At 40.8% G+C, this 22,702-nt stretch overlaps 1 protein-coding gene across 2 annotated transcripts in view; it reads left to right on the forward strand.

Moving 5' to 3' along the window:
- RET (ret proto-oncogene) overlaps window positions 1-22,605 on the forward strand; it is a 77,777-nt gene extending 55,172 nt beyond the window's left edge. Inside the window, exons 11-20 of one of the 2 annotated variants that reach the window (XM_063405952.1) lie at window positions 134-390; window positions 1,533-1,680; window positions 4,825-4,932; window positions 6,380-6,594; window positions 6,687-6,809; window positions 8,450-8,520; window positions 12,354-12,491; window positions 14,410-14,509; window positions 15,430-15,577; window positions 17,467-22,605. In XM_063405952.1, the coding sequence (XP_063262022.1) occupies window positions 134-390; window positions 1,533-1,680; window positions 4,825-4,932; window positions 6,380-6,594; window positions 6,687-6,809; window positions 8,450-8,520; window positions 12,354-12,491; window positions 14,410-14,509; window positions 15,430-15,577; window positions 17,467-17,624 (1,466 nt within the window). In that variant the 3' untranslated portion in view covers window positions 17,625-22,605. Of the gene's footprint in view, window positions 1-133; window positions 391-1,532; window positions 1,681-4,824; window positions 4,933-6,379; window positions 6,595-6,686; window positions 6,810-8,449; window positions 8,521-12,353; window positions 12,492-14,409; window positions 14,510-15,429; window positions 16,474-17,466 lie in introns of those variants that run through there. The other variant, XM_063405953.1, reaches the window with a different exon arrangement.
- The last annotated feature ends 97 nt before the right edge of the window (window positions 22,606-22,702 follow it).

The raw sequence follows: 22,702 nt of genomic DNA on the forward strand, positions 1-22,702 counted from the left end.
AGTGGATGTTTTAGATCGTTTTTTGTTCTGGCTAATAATAAACACAGCATGAAACAGTTTGCATCTTTAAAACTGGATTATTATGCAGAAGAGCCCACAAGCGAAGCTCTAAGAAGCTGTTCTTGGTCCACAGAGCAACTGTGCGACGAGGTGTGCAAGACGGTGATCACGGGGGCGGTGGTGCTGTGCTTCGTGCTCTCCGTGCTGGTGTCCTTCTACTGCATCCACCGCTACCACCGGGGCGCGCCCAAGCCGCCCATCGCCTCGGCAGAGATGACCTTCCGCCGCCCCGCGCAGGCCTACCCCATCAGCTACTCCTCCAGCAACGTCCGCCGGCCCTCCCTCGACTCCATGGAGAACCAGGTCTCCGTGGACACCTTCAAAATCCCGGTAAAAAATCCCTGGTGCCGTTTTGCATGCTCTGTTTGGATGCCAGCCTTGTTCGTGCATGCAGACAGTGTTATGGGAGTGCAGTCTGTTCATGGAAACACCCACTACCTTCAAATAACAGCACTGGAAATCACCTGTGCTGAAGAAACTTCATGAGTAATTGGATAAACATTTTAATTTGCTCTGTAAGGCCAGTATGTTCTTCCTTTTTTGTTATGCTTTAATATATTGTAACAACTTAGGTCTAATTGAAGCTGATGATTTTTACTAATTTAAATGCATATGACAGTGCTGTGGTTTTACTTTTAACATTGTCCATTTAAGTACTAATGATCAGCAGGTTTGTACTGTCTATAATGTGTCAAAGTTTAACACGGCTAAGTTTAAAACATTACAAAAAAGTCCCTCCTGAGGTCTCTTCCTGATTTCTGATAATCTACAGATTCTAGATCTCAGTTGGTGTGGGAGTTTTACCCACATAAAGGACTTTTGCCCAGTCATGCTGTCATACCTGTACTCTATTTTTTCCTGCTTTGAATCACACACTGCCCAGGATTCCTGCCAGGTGGGGTGTTCTCATGAACCAACATGGTAGAGAAGCATGGCCACATTATATGGCACCATCAAATCTATTTGAGTGTTGGATAGTGAGGTCTTCACAGACCTTGTGCTCTGTTTGCCTTCATTTTTGACTGGTTTGTACATCTGTCATCATTTTGCAACCTTAAGGATAATTAGCAGTAATTCTATTAGAGGATGATTTCTGTCTCTGATCAGTCCTTTAGAGGAAGCTTTATTCTGTGAGTAAAACTGATTTACTTCTCCATGAAAGTCACATATTCATTATTCTGAAAGCAAGCGTTGTTTCTGTATCACTTCATTTTTCGTTTGTACCTAGTTTCCCAAACCTGTAAGTATAATCCATTATCCATAGATTTCATGTACAGCCTGTTTTGAAGGAGTTTTTTTCAGGTAAGGGAAAATACATTTGCAAAATACCTCAATATCCAGAAACTTTTATAAGAACACACTGACACTAATCAGAACAGCAACCAAACACTGCACACTGAAGTGCGCCTAATCCTGAGGAATGGCCGCTCCTTGCCTGCTTCATCTCACAGGGATTCTTTCCTCTCCTGCAGGAAGATCCAAAGTGGGAATTCCCTCGGAAGAACCTGGTTCTGGGCAAGACTCTGGGAGAAGGAGAATTTGGAAAGGTTGTCAAGGCGACAGCATTCCGACTCAAGGGAAGGGCTGGCTATACCACCGTGGCAGTGAAAATGCTAAAAGGTACCTTCCTGTCAGGGCATGATTTGCAAACTATTTGTGGTAAGCTCGGAATGGGTTTTAAGAGGGGCTAGTGTGAAAGCAAAAGGTCAGCTCAAAACCCAGCAGTGGCACAGCCTCTCTTTCTTCCAGCATTCTGATATACTCTGACAGTCACAATCTGCAGATTTGTAACTTTAGCAGTTAGCATCACACTGATCCAAGTAAGTAATTCTAAATCATGATGTGCAAGGAGCCTCTGTCTTAACATAGCAAATGTATTCAGTTTTGTTTGGCACTGATGGAAATACTGCAAGGATTTGTTAAAGCTTTCTGATTGTTTTCCATTATCAAGTTTCCTTGGACAAAGCTTTTTAAATAAATCATGTTATAATCACATGAAGAGACAGAACAGACCGGTTAACTTACTCTTCTGATTGAGAGTTCTGTCTGGTTTTACCCTTCCTGATCTGCTTTTCAATCATTAGGAGCTCTGTCGAAATGGCTGGAATAATCCACTGCTGTCTCCTGCTGTCTTCAGTCTTCCCTAAGACTTTAAACCTGGGGGAAACAAAGAATGCAAGATAATGTTAAGATTATAATATGAGACCTTGCAGAACCATTCACTGCTGCTTATAAGTAAAAGCATGTCATTACAGAAAAATGTCATACTTCTTATTATCATTTCTGCTATATTCAAAGCACATTTGCTGTTGCTTGAGAGCAAAGATGCTGCATATCCTGCCACTTTACCTAAGAAATAATGCATTATGCAGTGCATGCCTGCATTGCAAGAGGTTCAGGGCACAATAGGTTGTGTGGAGGAAGTCTAGGAGCTAAGATTTTTCAGCAGTGAAGATTAATTAACTATTACTTGTACTACTTAAGTAATGACCTGTATTTTATTACATTGTCAATAGTCACTATTTCATCTCATGTTTATTTGTGCGCTTAGTGACTGCGTTTTGTAGCACATTTTCTTCAACGTGTGAGTGAGTTCAGATTCCAAGACATAGTGGTAAAAATGTTCCTTTTACTTGCAGATGGCTTGACATTCAGTTTTCCCTAGCTATTATGAAGGAAAGAATTGACAATGCGAAGGAGTAAACCTTTATTTTAAGCACCTTATTTTAATAAATTGATCTGACATTTATAGTAATGCTTCAGGCTCTAATGAATCCCTCTGTAATGTAAATTAAATTGCAGATAGTCACCTGAAATTCCGTTTTCCAACTTCACTGTGGAGAGCATTTGTCATTCTGCAAGTATTTATGTGCTTATTATTGGCTTGACTTTGCTGCTCACACGTGACAATTGAAGGCCCAGTGCCTGAGCTTTCAGTGGCTTTGCAATGGTGCCAGGAAGGACACAGGACGTTACCTTGGCCCAGGTCAACACCACCCCTGCTTTCTCTGTACCAGATGAGAGCAGGTCGTTTGTCCAAGTGTTCAGGACTGCTGCACGCTGACTGATCTTTAGAAGGCAGTGGCAGGCACAGCAGTGTGCTGATGGGGAAGCCTCTTATTGCATAAAAGAGATCTGCTGCCTCAGCTGGGTAAATGGCACAATCTGCTTAAGAGCAGACCAGGGCAGGACTCTCCTTGCTGTCACAACTTGACATTAGGTGCTGGGGAGGGAAAAGGGAGCAAATAGCTGAGCCAAAATAGTCTTGGGAGATAGGGATGGAGGTTTAAAGGAACAGATGGATAATTTTTTCAGCCCATTATTAATTACCACTTTTCTCAAATGAATTAAATTTGACCTCCTGCTTGATATGAATGCCCTCATTACAATAACAATAAAGGGGAAAATACCAACCAGTACATAAATACAGATTATTCACAGTTCGTTGAAACAAGTGGCATAAAGCGTTAGAGCTAAATGTCTCCATTTGAAGTTAGTTTTTTCAGCAGACAAACAGGCATGGTACGTGGGGAACTTTGCTCAATTCTGTTTGTTCACATCACACAGCTCCAAAACTACAAAAATAGGACTTTTGTTACAGGCATCAAGTTGACATTCTTAATTTTTGTTTTCCATAACTCTTTGTAGTCTTTATCAGTAGTGAGAGGCCAGCTGATTATTGTGCTCCCTGCGCTAGAAGATTCTCTACTCTGAGTGCAGATTCAGACTACAAGATAATATAAGGCAGATACAAACACAGAGTTCTGATACAAACATAACAGAAGAACAGAATAACTGTTTTTATAAGGAGGGCGAACTGGTCACACATGAATGGGCAAATACATCCTTTGGTGCTCACAGCCTTTATGAAAAAAACATACAGTTGAGTACCAAAGAGCAGAACCCAAACTTGTTTTTATTAAATCAGGATGAGCACATCCTTGTCAATGCCCAGTAATGACACTGGAGGAACTGTCTAGGCCAGTTCTGTGTGTCAGAGGGATTAAGGATGAGGAAGAAGAAGGGTTATCTCTGACCTATGTTGTCTCTATGACGATCTCCTTCAAGCCCCGGTGCCCTCAAAGAGGAAGCTTGTCAGTCTGAAGAATTCTGCAAAAACGCAGAACACTTGAAAGGCTAAGAAAGCCTCTTGGGGCCATATGTTGCCACATGATTCTCACTGACATCAGTGAAGTCTGTATACATGTCCCCCAGTAAAATCAGTCTGAACTGTACATTTAGCTTTTGATCTCTAGGTCTGCATGTGTGCTACAAGAGTAAGCCAGTGGATTTTTACTCTGTTGGAAAATGTATTTAGGAGGAGTTGAGTGAGTCTTTTTTTGTTTGATCAACGTGAGATCTTGGCTTTCATATGCTTCTGAAGCTTTTATTGTACTGATTCACCCTAAGAAGTTGCTTTAGAACACTAGAAAAGGTCTGTAGTAATTTCATGGCATCTTTAAGACATTACAGACTCTACTCCTGATTCTTGCCTGACCTCCTTGTTCTGCAGTCATTTGTATCAGGACAGAGCAATGCTTAGAGCAGGCTACTGCTAAGCCAGAGCAGCAGCAGTCACGTTCACTTGGTTCTGATGTGAATGACTGCAGGAGATGGGAAAAGTTCTGTCCTGAGGGGAAGTATGGAGTTTTCCAACCTCTTGGTAACTCTGGAAGAGATGGTAATCTCATACTTCAGACTGTACATAGAGAACTCTTGAGTGATGCTTTCCTAACCAAAACTGTGTGTTTGGTCACTCCGCAGAAAATGCTTCCCAGAGTGAGCTGCGAGACCTCCTGTCAGAGTTCAACCTTTTGAAACAAGTCAACCATCCTCATGTCATCAAACTTTATGGAGCCTGCAGTCAAGATGGTAAATGCTAAAAGCTAATTATTAAGATGAAACCATCCAGAATGGAAATAAAATGGAGTTTGATGGATTTCAACTACTGCTTAATAATTGCTGAGCACCTTTTAAATTTGCTGTTGACTGAAAGAAGAGGGCTATATAAAAAACCAGTACTTGAAAGCAAAGGAAAATACTAATTCAGTGTAACTAAGCATTCTTGTGGTTTTCCTCAATGCACATTTTGATTCTGAAGCTATTTTAAATTAACAAGTCTTCTACGAATTCTCTTCCAATCAATATATATTTTTATATTACATTAATAATCAGTGTTTTCAAATATGGGTTATATTTCAAGTTTGAGTTTTCATTATTGTTAGTATTTATACTAAAACAATGTAAATAGGCAACTACTGCCATATATAGACAAATATAGCTGGATAGTTAGGTTGATACTCAGTTTTCCTCCACTGTAATAAAACTGTTGTCTCCATCTGGTTATGAAATGGTTTCTAAAAGCCACAGTCATCAACAAGTGTGTTTCAAGGGGAAGAATCTGCAGACACATGTATTATAAATTGCCAATGAAGCAAATTTTGTTGTGCATAGGAATTGCTCATTTTAAGTTAAGTGGCATGGCAACATTCTCTTCCTTTTGCATCTGCAGTTGTGCAGCCTAAAATCACAGCACGGATTCTGCAACCTCGGGCAAAGGTTGCAGAACTGCCTTCTTTGCCCACCCAGTTCTGTCACATTGTCACTTTTAGTTGTAGACAGAGAATGTAATTCAGGAGTGACTCATCTCTGAGTCTTAGGAAGGTAATGAACCAGTAGGGTGGGTTAGTTTTTTTTTCTTTTCAGTACAATGTATTTTTCATCCCAAAGGAAGTGAAATGTCTCTGAGTCACAGGCCCTTAATAAATATCAAGTTAATAAGTGTATGAGGTAGGAGGGCTTTGATACAGCAGACAAATGTATTTAGCATTACAGTGCCGAGTAGGTATTATTCATGTGGGTAAAGGGGAGGAGAAATTATTGGGTTGTAATGCCAGAATGTTTCTAAGTGCTCTCAAAAGGCACCTTAAACACAGTGCTGGAATTAGCAGATGAATTGAGCTCAGTATCACAAGCTCAAGAAAATTATTTTTATTTTAATGTTTCTCTAAGGCTGTTTCGAGATCCAATTTGTATGAAGGTTGTCTGGTTTTTTGGTCTCAGATTATCTAGATGAGGGATTATAGGCAAGAGCCAGCATTCAGCTTTGATTTAGCCTTAAACTCATTCTCTTTGCATAAAGGATCTAAGCTAAAAATACTCTTATTTCATGGCTGACTCAGTGCTTTTTATATAAAGGGCAGAGGTGTCTGGAGCCTCTGACTGTTCAAAACAACGTGCTGATTAGAAGAGACTTGTTTGAAAAAAACCCTAAAATGGTTACCTATTAATTGTTTGCCGACCTGTGTGTTTATTTCAGGCCCGCTGTATTTAATTGTGGAATACGCCAAGTACGGCTCCTTGCGCAGTTTCCTCAGGGAAAGCAGAAAAGTGGGCCCCAGCTACGTGGGCAGCGATGGCAACAGGAACTCCAGTTATCTGGATAACCCTGACGAGAGAGCCCTGACCATGGGAGACCTGATCTCGTTCGCGTGGCAGATCTCCCGGGGCATGCAGTACCTGGCGGAGATGAAGGTCGGCCGGGCAGCGGTGTCAGTGTGTGAGGGACGTGCAGCAGCTGGTTCCTGCAGGGAAGCATTAACACTCCTGTTGTTTCCTTCCCAAAGCTGGTGCACCGGGATTTGGCAGCCAGGAACGTGTTGGTGGCAGAAGGGCGCAAAATGAAGATCTCTGATTTTGGCCTCTCACGTGATGTGTATGAAGAAGATTCGTATGTGAAGAGGAGCAAGGTACAGTGTGTATGAAAAGCAGTACTGGGAATTATTGCCTGACCAAGAAAATCAATTTATACTGTGGGAGTTGAGCATGGATGGAAAGGAGAATGGCTATTTTTATTAACTTAAGATAATTATTTTAAGGAAATAAAAATGACAGTGAAGCAAAATCATGAGCTTAACCAGTGGAATAGAAATACACATATATATGTATGTAAAATATGTATCATCTTTAGTAACTATTACCTTTTCCACTCTTCATTTATCCAGTCCTCTTGTTCCACTCCCTGTTTATCCAGTTCCTCATCAAACTACCTGAAAACACAAGCAAACACATCTTTTTTCTTTCTCTCTTCCTATTTATAATTAAAAATATAAGCTAAAAATGCCAAAGAGTTGAAAAAGATACAGACAATTTATATCAAGTTCCACACCACTTCCATAAATCAGTCCTGGGCTAGACTGTGATGTTCATGAGCACAGCTTCCCACTGACTGTCAAATGAGCAGTGGTGGTTCAGTTCCCTCCATGGCTTTACATGAAAGAGTTGCCAACAGAATTTTTGCTGTGTGAAAATTCAAAAATTTTATGTGAAGATTTCCATAAATACTGTGAATTTTTAGTTTAGCTTTCCCTGTTTTTAAAGGCCGGTTTGTGTGAATGTTGCATAAGTCAAAATGAGTTGTGAAGAAAAAAAAACTTGAAGAAGAAATGGTCTTATGTAAAAGGGCATTGCCATATTCATTTAGCTGTCTTCTGATGGGTGCGGTTTTACATTGATTTATACCAGTTGCTCTGTATTTTAAGAGTAATGCATCTACATAAAGGCAGTTTTGCAGTTTAGTTTCATTTGGTGGGGTGTGATGTACTGAGTGGATATTTGCTCTTCACTGCTGAGATGCTCTTCAGTGTAGTATTACTCAGAGTCTGACAAGCATCTGTCTGCGTTGATAGGGAGACAGGGAAAAGAAGAATTTGTGATGGAAGAAGAAGTTTCAAATCCTACTGAAATACTTTTTGCATAGATATATATGGATTTCATGAGAATGAGAAGTAAGGCACATGAATGCTAATCATTCTGTGAAGGTTATGAAACATCTTGGAAATTTTGCAAACTTAGATTTTCATGAATATTTGGGGTGGAATTCTCAGATTTTCGCAGTGAATTTCTGCCAGTGAAAAATAGCAGCTTGCAGATTCCCCTTAGAAACTAGGAACCAAATACGACTGTCCAGGTTCAATTCTGAAACCAGAGGGATCTGTAATATCCAGATGCTTCTATTTATGCATCATCCTTGGTGTAAATGAGATAGCTCTTCCTCTTTAATTGTCATTCCTTGTAATTTTTGCATCTGCACATTTTCAAAGTTCTTTGTTGAGAGTTGAGTTTATTTGACTTAAACTGGTGATCACCTGTAAAAAGCCACACCAGCTTACTGCACATAATTAGACTGCTGAAGTGTGTGAAAAGACATAACCTAGATTTTTAAAAAACTCTTACAATTATTCTCACTGTTTTTCTTATGAAATGCCAAATCATAAGTGCATTGGCAAATGCTGTAGTATGGACAGACTGTGTTTTACCATTTTGAAGATAAATATCTTGTTTTTTCACTTGGAAACTTATTTTTTATTACTTCTTTTTTACCTCCTAGGGTCGAATCCCTGTGAAATGGATGGCCATAGAATCTCTATTTGACCATATCTACACAACACAAAGTGATGTGTAAGTGTAAATTCTTAAATACTTTCTGGTTTGTGTGATGGTTTACTGTGCTGGGGGAGGAAGCACAGCAAAGTACGTAGGAGCAAAAGGCATTAAACATGAGGGAAGTCTGGATGGCACCATCAACTGGCAATGATACCTAAGATTTTTGCTGTTGAATTAAATCTAAATAAAAGGTTATCACGGTAGTTATGTAGATAATTCCTGTTGAAATCAGCAAGGGTTGGATGTGTTCATGTGACATGATTGACTTTGAATATATAGACACAAGTTAGTAGAGTTTGCTGCAGATAATGGTCATACCTGAACTTCTCAGTTCAGTTCATCACTTGTCTGTAACACTGAGGGCAGGTGAGGGATGGAGTGGAAGAAAGGAAGGGGAATTTAACGCCTGACCTCTCTTCTGTTGAAATCAATGACAGAACTCCAGTCAGCTCAGTCCCGTTTCAGAGCCACGATACAAGCTTATTTCCATGATTAGGGAAACAGAGACCCTGAAGACGGATGTGCTGGAATCGCCACCTGTGATGGAGAGGAGGCAAAGCAACCCCATCTAAGCTCTTCCCATGTCTGAGAGCATGGCAGAGGAGTGTTTGTAGACATTTCTAATTCAGGATCTGATACGTCCATTTCTTTCTCTTTGGTGTGAACGATGCTTGTGACTAGTCACCAGGCAGACTCTAAAGCTAAAGATTATTTATTTAGGAGAAAAACCTCTAGAGGACTCTAAAAACAGCAATACTTAGGCCTCATTTTCTGCTAGGTAACATCTTGATACCTTCTAAGTTTGCCTTGAAAGTGGGCATCTGACTAAAGTAATGTTTTTGTTACACTCAAATGGAGTAAAACACCAATTTGGATGGCATTGCGCTTTGAGAGGAAAAACACTTTGATAATAGCAGGATGTCAAAATATGCACCTTTAGATTTCATACTTCTAAAATTATTACTGTTCACTTTTTGCTCTTCTTTGTGTAGATCAGAGCAGTTTTAGTGAATAAAATACTTTGCATGCGTTGAAATTCCTTACAAAATGAGTTTTCATAGTACTTTGTTTCCATTGGAGTAAGAAAAGAAAAAACTTGGGATGATTCTTAGAAAATGCCACTTTTCCTTAGGTCAGCTTGCAGGTTTTTCTGAGTCCCTTTTATCCTCCTCAGAGCACCCGTTGCGCTGACTTACTTCTCTAAAATTACTTTTCCCAAAGAACCATTAAAATCCTTTTAAAAACGTTTTAGCAAATTTTTAATTTCTTCCTTTTCTGCAAAACAGTTTTGTCACTATGGTTTGGGGCCAGAACAGATTGCGTTTTCATGTAACTGCCTCTTCTTTGTTTGCTGATTGATCATCTGGATCCAATAGCATTCCTCCCGTTTCATTTTCCCGATGGGCTGCTGCTTCCTGTCCGTGGGATCCAAGGCCATGCAGAGATTGCCCAGCTGGCATTAAGCAAGGCAGCTGAGAGCCCTGGGCAGCTCAGTGTGCTGCTGCTGTGTCCCTTCCCAGGGCTGGATTAGGCTCTCCGTGTTGAGCTGTGCCAATGGCCCAGCAGCCCTGGAGATGCCTCAGAACACGGCATTGTGCCGTGCACGTCTGCTCCCATCCGTGCCAGAAGGAGTCCAGGTGTCTGCTGTGCTTACACTGTGCCTTTGTCTCACTGCTGGCTCACCTTTGCAGTTCATTGTACATGAAATTATCCAGGAGTGCTGTATAGCAGCTCCTAATTCAGCAGGAGCCATTTCCTGCAGAGCAGAACTGAGACACACACACACAGTTGCAGAGGAAATCCTCTGCAGCACCAGGTTCCACGATGGCATTTCAGCAGCAGACTGATCAATTAAGTGCTCCTATCAATCAAATATCATTGATTGATATTTTTAGATCATTGCACTCACTGAAAATATTTTATGGATATTCTTTGATATTTTGGTGATGCAGTTATATTTTAGGTGAATATATTATTCTACAACCATTCCAATATGCTTTTTTTCTGATATTCTGTGTTTCTGTTTTCTACCCTCTTCCTTCTCAAGCTGTTCCGTGTAGTTAGTGGTTAGCAGAACTTAAAACAGTGCCACTTGCCAGCATTTACAAAAACCCTTTTTTGCTTCAGAGATCGATGACATCAGTGGAAAGCTAACCTACTATCTTCCTCTTCACATACTTTTCTTTCCTGGCATTTTGTGATCATGTTTTTATTCAGCAATAAACATAACACAGTGGGAAGTTCTTCATCTCTCATTTCTCCTCCCGTAGTACTTAATTTGTATACCAGTCTAAAAGAACTGCAGCATTTTACAGCATTCGATTCTACTGTGTTCAATTACTGAACAACTTCAGTTAAAAAATTCTTCATCTGATCCCTCCTTCCATATTCTGTAAAATTCCTCTTAAGCAGAAGTGGATTTTAAAAATAAAACCTTCCATACTGCAAAGTTTATTTGAATTAATCATGGACAGAATTGTAACCTGATGGCAGAGCATAATTGGCTACAAAAAGGGTATGAGGAGAAATATTAATAAAGTATATGAAAATGCTATAAATATTCATAAGCTTTCAAGAATGTGCAGAGTGATTAAAAATTAATTCAGTGAATGGCATTAGGGAGAATAATGGCAGCATTCCACTTGGGACCCTGTGAGAGTCACTTTGACTTCTCTGACGATTTGGGAAGTTTCATTGCTGTACCTTTGGGGTTACTGTTGTTCTGTAAAATGTGAGAAGCGCAGGTGGAAGGGAGTCAGACAGGAGGTGAGGTATTTGGCTAACATTTTGAGATGGAATTTTCATAGGGAATTAGACATGGCTGTTTGGTTTGGCAGTAGGTGTTTAACACTTCCTAGAATTTTCTTTAAAACAGAGTTTACAGAGAAATTGCCCAAAGCTAGCATTTTTCATAAATTGCATGCAATTTTGCTTCCAGATGCATCCCATTGAGCAGTCTCAGTGTTGGCTGGTTTCCTTCCTTTCGAACATCCAGATTTTGTCAGTTGTCAGTTGAGCAGATTCAGAGTGATTTGTAGCTTCTTTGTGTCTCAAAAAGCCTTTCACTAAGAAAGAAAAACATTTTTGCCTCTTTTCTCCTGGCTTGCTCTCCAGAAATGAACTAATTTATCTAAATATTTCTCACCCATCGTGCAAGGTCTTTTTTTTTGAGCTCAGCAGTAAAATAGGTTTAAAAATTCACAATTTCTTCTGTTCATTTCAGAAAATGGTTTCTTCTGTTCTGTGTGAAAGTTCATTTTAGGCATTTGGTATTTCCAGAGGAAATACTTTTGTCTTTTTTCATCAACTCTAAGAAGAAAATTAAGTACTGAATCACTGAAATGGCCCAACAGACCAGCTGAAATCAAAAATGTTACTTATGATTGAAATGAACACATTGTATTGTCCCATAGTCGAGACAGCAAACCAGTCCTGTGATAACTGTAAATTTAATTTAGAGTTAATACTGAATACAGGGGCTAATTAGGGAGGTGAGACTGCCGCAGGAGCACTGTGCAGCAGAGGAATGAGTCTTTGGGCTGGGCCACCAGAGGAAGGACTTCCTCTTTCTGCTGTCTAGAGACCTTCCCAGGGTATAATTAGCTTTTGTCAATGGATAAAAGAGGGGTATTTGTTTTCTGTACTGTCTTGGTTGCTAACCTTTTCAGTTTGGGAGCAGTATTTGGGAACAAGGATGGCCCTACTGGCATCTGTACAGCCCCTCTGGCTTGAGGTGTCTTGAATTTTGTTGGGTTCTGAAAATACTAGGAGGAGATCTGTTGTGTAAATGCCATACTAAACTCCTGAATCCCACCACTGTATATAAAAGCTCGTTTTGTCTTTTTCAGATGGTCATTTGGAGTTCTGCTGTGGGAGATCGTTACTTTAGGAGGCAATCCCTACCCAGGTATTGCTCCTGAAAGACTCTTTAACCTCCTAAAAACAGGCTATAGAATGGAGAGACCAGAAAACTGCAGTGAAGAAATGTAAGTAACTCTTGATCTGATTGGATTCAGAAAACATTAATTAATATATTTGAAAAAAAAAGTTTAAATAAATACCTCATAAATAGTATTTTGTATTTCTTAGAGATATAGTCAAAATATGTTGTACTTTAAAGAATGTCATGAAAGTAGTGAACAGTAAAGTGAGGGGAAAAAGCTGCCCACAGAATGCCTACAGCTATATCCCAACCATTTGTAGGGTATTGAATAACATACTTGCCAAACAATTGAAAGAGTTTCTACATTCAAAACTTCTGAGGGTGGGGGAAAGGGGAAACTTCCATAAAACAGAGTGGTAGCTGAAATATTCAAGAAAATGTCATAGCACTTTCTGCAAATGAAACAGGTATTTCATACACAGTCATTGTCTATTAGTAGTCACAGCATTCCAGAGGAAAACTGATACCTTGGGCCAGAAATCTACACCCTGGAAGATAAAAATTTTCTGTGATTTGATAAGCCCATGGCTTTGGAGATAGTTCGTAATTTGTTGGCTGATTTATTACAACACAGTCAATGTGAAATATCTTTTGTCTGTGATCTTCCATGGCATTTGGAGATGAGGCATGATTTTATGTTCAGCTGCAAATTTGATCGTGGTTGCGGTTTTTTGAAAGTTCCCAAGCTTTAATCATTGTGACCACTCTTTTGACTGATTTTCAGTTGGAAGGATGCTTTGACCACATCTGGGCTGAGAAAAAAAGCTTTAAATAAATAATACTATAAATAATGTTTTTTTAACATACAGAGGAAAACATTAAGTATTTCCAAATTTAGGGCAGTGTAGAAGTTTGCAAGAATGATTGGCAAATATTGTCTAAGAAATGTATAATACTAGTATTTTACTTGTTTCATCTCAGTGAGGAATACTAATTCTGCAAACATGTTATGTCATTGATAATTATTAGTCTAGGCAAGCTGACCACATCTGAGTTTCCGGGATTTTTTTCATTGAAGCTAGATCATGGTTTTCTGACTTTTTGCATATTTTCTTCCGCTTTACTCAGAAATTTTTCTGACAGTTTGTGAAAGCCCACTTTAAGGACCATTTTTCTCAAATTGCATTCTCTCCTACACCCAGTCAAGTACGAGAGGGATCATGCATGAAGGCATAAAATGCAGTGCTTTTCAATAGCTTCCTGTAGTTCTCATGGCCCACTATTTCCACCTTTAGAACACTTAGCGTGGACAGATCACTTAGTCCTGAGAACAGCTGAGCTAGAAAAATGACATGAATGGCACAGGCTGGAGAGTGGCACTTCCAGAACTTGCCAATGTCTGTCTGATAGCCACTCAACTACACAACTTTAATTCTGTTCCCTTTCCTTTCCACACTCTGTACTATAGAAGGCAGTTAAAGAGAGAATAAATACAAGTTTAATCAAATGAACAATAATAGAAGTAATCAAAAGAACATAAGTTTCTGCAAATAGTCTTGGGCTAGGCTTTACGTTGAAGAAAAATTTCCAGATGCTTAAGATTTTGAACAAATGAAAACTAAAATTCTGTTTTTGGTATAACAGCAGAGCTTTTCAGCGTGGTACACAAATTTCTTCAGTGTCATATACAAAGTGAATTAGAAATCTGGCATGCTGCCCTACACTTGAGGCGGTCCCTTGAGAAAGTGAAACCTACAACTGCAGTCCTTCAAGGACAGCCAAGTGCATCATCATTAAAACTCCTCTTGAATAGAGGAGTTTTAGACTCTTGAATATAAAAGCCCATTGTTGTGAGTGTCAGTTGTTAATTCCAGGGAAAATTTAACAGAACTCACAGCAGAGACTGGTGTACTTGTGGATGGCCTTAGTGCCACAGTCAGGTTCAGTGCTGTAAGTGATTAGAGCAGAAGCTTAGCCCATTTCTAACAGTTTGGGGTTTTTCACCCTGTGGTGGGTCCCAGGTACAACCTCATGTTGCGCTGTTGGAAGCAAGAGCCTGATAAAAGACCAACATTTACTGAGATCAGCAAGGAACTAGAGAAGATGATGGTGAAGAGTAGGGTAAGTGTGCAAAGCATGGATTTTGAAAGCTTTTTATCTTCTGAGTTTGAATGTACAGAAGTAATTACTTTTTGATTTTATTTTAAAGCAGAGTAACTTATTTTTCAGATCTTGAAACATTTACATATCTAGTTGCTTCCACATGCATGCAGCTTTTTGAAAGCAGTACTACCTCTTCTAGTAGCTTTGGTGACTTCAATCCAAAATGTGGGTGGATTATCCTTAACCTGTCTATTTTCTTTAAATAATAGTAATAATTTAGGAACTATTGTGAAAAGTTATTCCTAAATTTTACTCCTGAATAAATAATGTTAGAGAGCCAGAACTAGAAGAATGTAGTATTTCATGCATTTTAAATTAGTTGAAAATATTTCACTTTTTTTTTTTTTTGGTCAAAGTAATTCAGCAGCATAAATAAAAACCAACGAACTGTTATCAGTGACCTAAATATTTAGTTTTAGAACAGCAACCAAAGCTTTATTTGGCAATATTTACATGGTTATTTTATGCATTGTTATGTAATAGCTTTAAAAAAATTATTATGAGATCTGATTGTTCTTTAAACATGCATATGTATCTCCATATATATATATATTTCCGGCACACGCGTGGATCAGAAGCTGAAGGTTAAACAAAGCAGTTAGGACAGCTTTTCAGTTTGTTGGGTGTTTTGCTGATGTGCAGAATTAAGCAGGGGAAGTATTCATGTGTCTCTAGCAGGGGCAGTGTTCAGGCACATCAGAGCTGCTGTGGCTGCTGGAAAGCAGGGCCTCCTCAGGTGCCAGAGTTTTAGAGAAAGATAAATGCAGTGCATCTGTAGTTCCTTGCTGTAAGGAAAGCAGGTGCACGTTTACCCTTTTTACCCAAACAGCAACACTGGCACGTGCATTGACGCAGCTTTTTGTGCGTTCCTTTCTCAGGACTACTTAGACCTCGCAGCTTCCACGCCCTCCGATTCCTTACTGTACGATGATGGGCTCTCAGAAGAGGAGACACCTCTCGTGGACTGTAATAATGCTCCCCTCCCTCGAACCCTCCCTTCCACATGGATTGAAAACAAACTCTATGGTAGAATTTCACATGCATTTACTAGATTCTAGCAACACACACAAAAAAGTTGATTTTTCTTCTGCACTGTTCTCAGACTCTGTAACCCCATTACAGTGTTTCTTGTCTGAATGAAGCCAATCAAAATTTGCTTGGAAGCTTCTTTTGGGTTTTTGTTTGTTTGTTTGTTTGTTTTTTCTTTTGGTAAATGTCAAAGTTTGCATCAGGATCATCCTTTAGTCATTTTGCAGCTGTGTCTAAAATAAACATTTTAAAAGGATGTGAAAATAAGTAAAATGACTAGATATCATACAGTAAAAGCAAAAAAAAAAAAAAAGATCAGGGAAGTATTCTCAGGGGAAATATAAAATGCTAATGAGTATCTAATTCAACTATCCTGTTGGGGGAGGCTACAACATTTAGAATATGTTAGATTCTGCACCTCTAATTTAAGCAATAGACTTTTTTTTAATACTGTTTTTTGCCATAACTCAGTGATAGGACTCATCTGCAACATTTTTCATTTATGAAGAAGTATGTCTAAATTTCAGCTGCTATTAGTACATTTTGGATCTATAAGCTGAAATGTATTTAATGTATCATAGGATGAAAACAGATTATTATATACAGAAGGTAGAAATACTGTATATAAATATTATATACAGACTAAACTGACGTGTAAAATCCTTTAATACTTAACTAACAATGGGCATTTTGAAAATATCACCTGTTTTCACGTCCTTTGATTTGTTATGAACATGTTAGTACTAAACCTCTACTGAATGATGTAGCAAGTGTTTTTAAAACGAACATATGCTTTCATATTGTGATGGTGAGATGGACAGTAAAAATGGTTCTTGCCAAAACTCCTATATTTTGTCTTCTGATTAAATATTCTACATGGTTTTAAATACTTATTAACATCACAGATACTTTTTCATTCTTCAAGCAGTATGACTTTTGAAAAGTTGGATCTTTTAGTTTAAAAGTTGCCATTAATACATGGCTTTGGGTCTATTTTTGATCTATACCTTAGCTATTATTTTCTTCATTTGGTTTTCTCAACTCATGTTGATTTTGGGGCACTTAGTGGTCAGATTGTTAAAAGAATGGAGTAGCAGAAAAAAGTTGCCACAAGGTTGATGGCAGATGCTGAATGCTTAATAAGCAACAGAATCAGAGTTCTGTTTTTGAAAACCTGCTATGGTTCTGTGCTTGCCCAGCTGAATCAACATGGTGCTAAGCACTCTGCATGCATTTGGTGATCACTTGTGCCTAAACACAGAAACAGTCCCTGCACTCAATGCAAATAATTACAGGCCTGAAATACAACTTTAAATGCTGAATCAAGACAGGAGTGCTCAGCACTTTGTTGGGCTTTACTCAGTTGCGCTCCTGGGATTTCCTGAAACTAAGCAGGGGATCCCTGCTGGGGGTGTGAAAGTGTCCCCAGAACCTCACTGAAGCCAAAGGAAAAGCGCCCATTTAAGTAAATAACACTGAAATGGACTTTGGATCCTGTCCCAAATAGGTTTATTAATTCTTGGAGCATTTCCTGTACAGCAAGAACTTTCTCTTGCAAAGCAATATATTGCTACATGATTGTTTAAATATAAAATTATGGAAAGTTGGAGGCTTACGAGAAGAACAATTCTTAACTTTTTATTATGCACATGTGCATGCGTGCACACAATTTTTTATTGAATAAGCACTTTAATTTATCCAGGATTTTTGCCTGCATCTGAATTTCTGCTTCAGGGATTTCAAAACATCATTTATATGAATTGATTTGGGACAAAATCCAGTGGACTGGCTTAAAGTATTGAAGGGAGTTTTGCCAAGGGCCTTACTGTCTGCACATGAAGTTATGGTTCTTCAGTGCAGAAAAAATTATCTGTTTTCATTTTTAGGCATGTCATACCCGAACTGGCCTGAGGAGAGCCCCGTTCCACTCACAAGATTCGATGGCACTAACTCTGTGTTTCCAAGATATGCAAATGATAGTGTATATGCTAACTGGATGGTTTCACACTCAGCGGCAAAATTTATGGACAAGTTTGATAGCTAAAATTTTCTTTGTGAAAGGTAATGGACTCCTGAGGAAAACAAGGAGGCAAAGAGTGGGAAGTCCATTGGCTTGTTCTTTGTACAATCAACAACTAACTTTTAAATTGGCAATTCCCTTTATTGGTAGTTTTTAAAGTGTGTTATTTATGCTGAAGACTATATTTGGTACTCTCCCCTTTCAGAAAACATATCAAGCTGGATAAGAGTTGTAGTTCTGGTACTTCTTTCTAAGTTGCCACTTTGCATATGGTTCCATTTGGCAACTTGTTAGTGCAAATGGCCTTGCACTTCATCCTTGGTGTTTTTTAGACTAACCATCCTGTGTTGCAGCATCCTGGGATGGTAAAATGTACTTGAACTGCTACTTTTATAGTGGCTGTTAGGATACAACCACTTGATCTAAGCAGGAAGCACAAACAATATATAGAAGGGAGGAGGGAAACAGGCTCCCGGATTACTGAGCTTGCTATCAAATGACAAGTGTTAGAATGATGTTGGCACTAACAAAGCCAATATCTTGGTTTGGAAGCAAACATTTAGTAACTCAATAGAGGACTTGAGATTCAACATTTGAAGTCTTGTAAAATGTATTGTCTTGTCTTAATGAGAAGAGAATTTGTTTTGTTAGTCTTAACTTCTCTTACCTTTAGCACAATGGAGATAAATTTGATACAAGATAAGCTGTATAGACTGATGGCAATCAAGAGTGTTCATCTGACATTTACTTTCCATCACCAACATATTAGTAATGTTAAAACATACAGTCTTGTACAATCGTAGTTTCTTTTATGAGTTAAAAATATAGGCTACACAGGATTTTCAGACTGAATTCATAGAATAGAATAGTAACATCATAGAATGGTTTGTGTTGAAAGGAAACTTGGAGGTCATCTAGTTCCAACTCCCTGCCCCCTGCCCACTCCTCCATTTGTGGGCAAGGACACCTTTCACTAAACCAGGTTGCTCAAATTCCCATCCAGCCTGGCCTTGAACACTGCCAGGGATGTGGCATCCACAACTTCTCTGGGCAACCTGTTCCAGTACCTCACCACCTTCACTGTAAAGAATTTCTTCTTACTATGTAACCTAAACCTGCCTTCTTTCAGTTTAAAGCTATTCCCCTTATCCTAACATTACATACCCCTGTAAAAAACTCCCTGTCCACCTTTCCTGTAGGCTGCCTTTAGGTACTGAAAGGCTGCTCTAAGGTCTCCCCAGAGCCTTCTCTTCTCCAGGCTGAACAGCCCAACTCTCTCAGCCTGTCTTTATAGGAGAAGTGCTCAGCCCTCTGATGGTCTTTGTGACCCTCGTCTGGACTCACTCCAACAGCTCCATGAACTCCTTATGCTGGGGACCCCAGAGCTGATGGGTCTCACAAGAACAGATTAGATGGGGAGAAACCCCTCCTTGACCTGCTGCCCACGCTGCTTTTGAATCTAGCCTGGGATACAAGCCTGGGCTTGTTGGGCTGTAAAAACACATTGACTGGTCATATTGAGCATTCATCAGTCAACAGCCCCAAGTCCTTTTCTCCAGGGCTGCTCTCAATCCATTCTCCAGCCAGCCTGTCTTTGTGCTTAGGACTGCCCTGACCCAGGTGCAGGACCTTTCTGGGCCTTGTTGAACTTGATGAGGTTTGTGTGGGCCCACCTCTCAAGCCTTCCAAGGTCCCTGTGGATGGCATCCCTTCTCTCCAGTGCATCAGCTGCACCACAGAGCTTGGTGTCATTGAAAAACTTGCTGAGGGTGCCCTTGATCCTGCTGTCGATGTCGGCAACAAAGGTGTCAAACAGTGCCAGTCCCAATACCAAACCCTGAGGAACAGCACTCATCACTGATCTCCACTTGGACATCAACTTGTGACAGCAACTCTGAGTGTGACCATACAGCCAATTCCTTATCCACCACATGGTCCATCCATCAAATCCGTGCCTCTCCAGTTTCAAGTCAAGGATGTCATCTAAGACAGTGTCGAATGCTCCGCACAAGTCCAGGTAGATGGCATCAATCACTCTTCTCTTGTCCACCAGCACTGTCCTGTCACAGGAGGATATTTGTAGGGTTTGCCCTTGGTGATGTGGGCAGTGGGCTGTCACCAATCACTTTATTTTCCATATTTTGTCATATGGTTCCATGGACTTAGGGCCCCTCAGGTTCCTAAGCTGGTTTGGAACCTGATCTTCCCTTATGGTGGGTGGTTCTTTATTCTCAGAGTCCCTGCCTTTGCCACCTCAGCAAAGGAGCTCATGCAAATGTGGGCCTCAGTGGCTGAAGAATTTGCTGGTGAAGACCAAGGCAAAAATGTCATTGAGTACCTCAGCCATATCCCAGGTAATCAAGTGTCCCATTTCTTTCCAGAGAGGGTAATCATTTTCACCCATGTACCTGTAGAAGCTTTGTATGTTCCCCTTGATGTCCCTGGCCAGATAGAATTCTATCAGGGCTTTAGCTTTCCTAACCTGATCCCTGGCTGCTTGGACAATTTCTGTCTTCCTCTCAGGCTATCTGTCCCTGCTTTCACCCTTTTTCTGTGGGGGAAGCATAGGCTTCCTTTTTGTGTTTGTGTTTGTCCAGGAGCTCCTTGTTCATCCGTGCAGGTCTCCTGAGGTTTTTGCCTGACTTCCTCTTTGTTGCATCCCTCCTGACCTTGCAAGAGGTGATCCTTGAATATTAACCAGCTTTCTTGGGTCACTCTTCCTTTCAGGGCTTTATCCCACGGTACTCTACCCAGAAGATCCCTGAAGAGGCCAAGGTGTGCCCTCCTGATGTCCAGGTTAGTGTGCTTGCTGTGCACCTCCTTGCTGGCCCGAGGAGCTTGAAGTCCACCATTTCATGGTCACTGCAGCCAAGGCTGCCCTTGAGGTTCACATTCCCCACCAGCCTCTCCATGCTGGAAAGAACAAGGTCCAGCATGGCAACTCCTCGTTTACTCCTCTGTCACTTGGAGAACCAATGTATTCCAAGAATCTCCTAGATTGCTCATGCCCTGCTGTGTTGTCCCTGCAATGGTTATTGGGGTAGCTGAAGTCCCCCATGAGGACCAGAGCAGCTCCTGTCTGTCTGTGGAGGGTCTCCTCTGCTTGGGTCTCATCTCCTGGCTGGGTGGCCTTAGACCCCCACTATAATGTCTCTTGTCCTTGTCCTCCCTTTAATCCTGACCCATAAACTCCTCATCCAACCCCAGTACAGCTCCAAGCACTCCATGTGGTCATGGACATAAGAGGGCAACACCGCATTCTCCTGTTCCCTGCCTGTCCTTCCTAAAGGGCCTGTATCCTTCCACTCCAACACTCCAGTCACAGGAGCCATCCTACCACATCCCTGATGCCAGTAAGATCACAGCCCTGCACAGTCTCCTGCTGCTCTTGTTCATACACCATGCTACATGCATTTGTATAAAGGCATTGAAGTTGGGCTCCTGATGGAGCAGACTTAGGGCAGGTATGGCTGGAATTCCATTGAGCAGCACTTGAGGGTTCTCTCTTGCTGATTTGCAATCCCTCTCCAGGCATCTCTTGCTGGCACTGGCATCAAGTGAGTAGGAGTGGAATGGATTGAGGATTCCCTCTCCCAGCAACTTCAGTTTAGAGCCCTCTTCACCAGCTTGGCAAGCCTGTTACCAGAGATGCTCTGCCCATTCCCTGGCAGACAGGCCCCCATCAGATTCCATCAGCCCAGGTTTTCAACATGAGTCCCCAGGAGCAGCCAGACTCCTGGCTGTGGCACTAGTCCCCTAACCAACCATTTCCTGATTTGCCAGAGTCACCTGGCCCTTTCAAAGCTCTTCCCTTTGACAGGGAGGACTGATGAAAAAGCTGCCAGCACTTGAGTCCCTCACTGGCACTCCCAGGGATCTGTGATGTCCTTGGTCCTCCTCAGACCGCTCCTGGCTGCATTCCTGCACACATGAAACAAAAGCAGCAGATAATGGTCAGGAGACGGTACAGGGCTCTGGGTGACATCCCTGCTGCAGCTCTCTGGTAGTCAGGTTGATGAGTGAGTCCCTCTGTGCCTCTCAGAGCAGAGTCCCCTGCTGCTCTCACCTGTCACCTTTGCTAGTTGTGCGGGTTGTTACACAGGGAGCAGATGGGGCTGCCTTACCCAGCTCCAGCCTCACTCCTGATGTGATGGGTCCTCCCTTTGCAGTCTGCAGCTGGAGTGGTTCTGCAGGGGCACCTCAGGCTTCAGGGAAGTCTCTTCCTCCCACAGGTCCTTGTCATTTCAAGTGTCCATTCTTCTGCCTTACTGACACCTCTCCTCCCTTTTGTGTGTGCACGGGGGGATTTTTGCCTCTTTGGCTGTGGGTTTACTGCAGGCTGCCCTTGGAACCAGCCATCCAACTCCTTCACAGCCTGAAGTTGTGTAGCCTTCTCACCTCCTCCTGCAGCTCTGCCACAGGACGTCCTCTGCCTCAGCACACCTTTTGCAGATATTCAAGTACAGAGATTTTGTTTGCAGTCTTGTTAAGTGGGTTGGAGACCTCCTCTCAGCTCCAAATTGCATATACAGCCATGCACAGGACACGGCCATAACATAAGTACAAATAAACCTATTACCTTGAAAGTTACAAATAAAAAACCAGTTGCACAGCAAAATTGGTCTAAAAATCTGCTGTTGAAACTTCACAAGGAAAATGTCACTGGAATTTGTTAAGGTGAAATATAAAAATGTTGTCCTTACAAAAGTGACTTGATATTTGGGAGAACAATCAGAGTGTGAGTCATGTTCTGTGTGGAAGAGTAAATGATCAGCACTACTTTTGTCTTTATTTGTAATCTACCATGGTTAAGGGTGACCTTTCGTTTGCTACAAATGTTGGGATGTAAATCCCGAGTGACTCGTTGTTAGCGTTGTGATGGTTATTCTAAATAATCCAATTCTACCAAAGCTTGCTCCTGTCACTTACAGTCCAATTTAGATGTTTCAGATCTGTTTTCAGATGTTGTTTTGTGTATCAACTTTATGTTTCCATTAAAGTCTGTGATTTCAGAAACATGGTCTTGAGTCAGACTGCCAAAACCTGAACACAGATTCTCAGTTTGCAAAAAGTGGGATATGAAGTGGTGTGTTGGAATTGAA

This window comes from Prinia subflava, chromosome 9, assembly GCF_021018805.1.
Source record: "Prinia subflava isolate CZ2003 ecotype Zambia chromosome 9, Cam_Psub_1.2, whole genome shotgun sequence".
NCBI classification, from domain to species: Eukaryota; Metazoa; Chordata; class Aves; order Passeriformes; family Cisticolidae; genus Prinia; species Prinia subflava.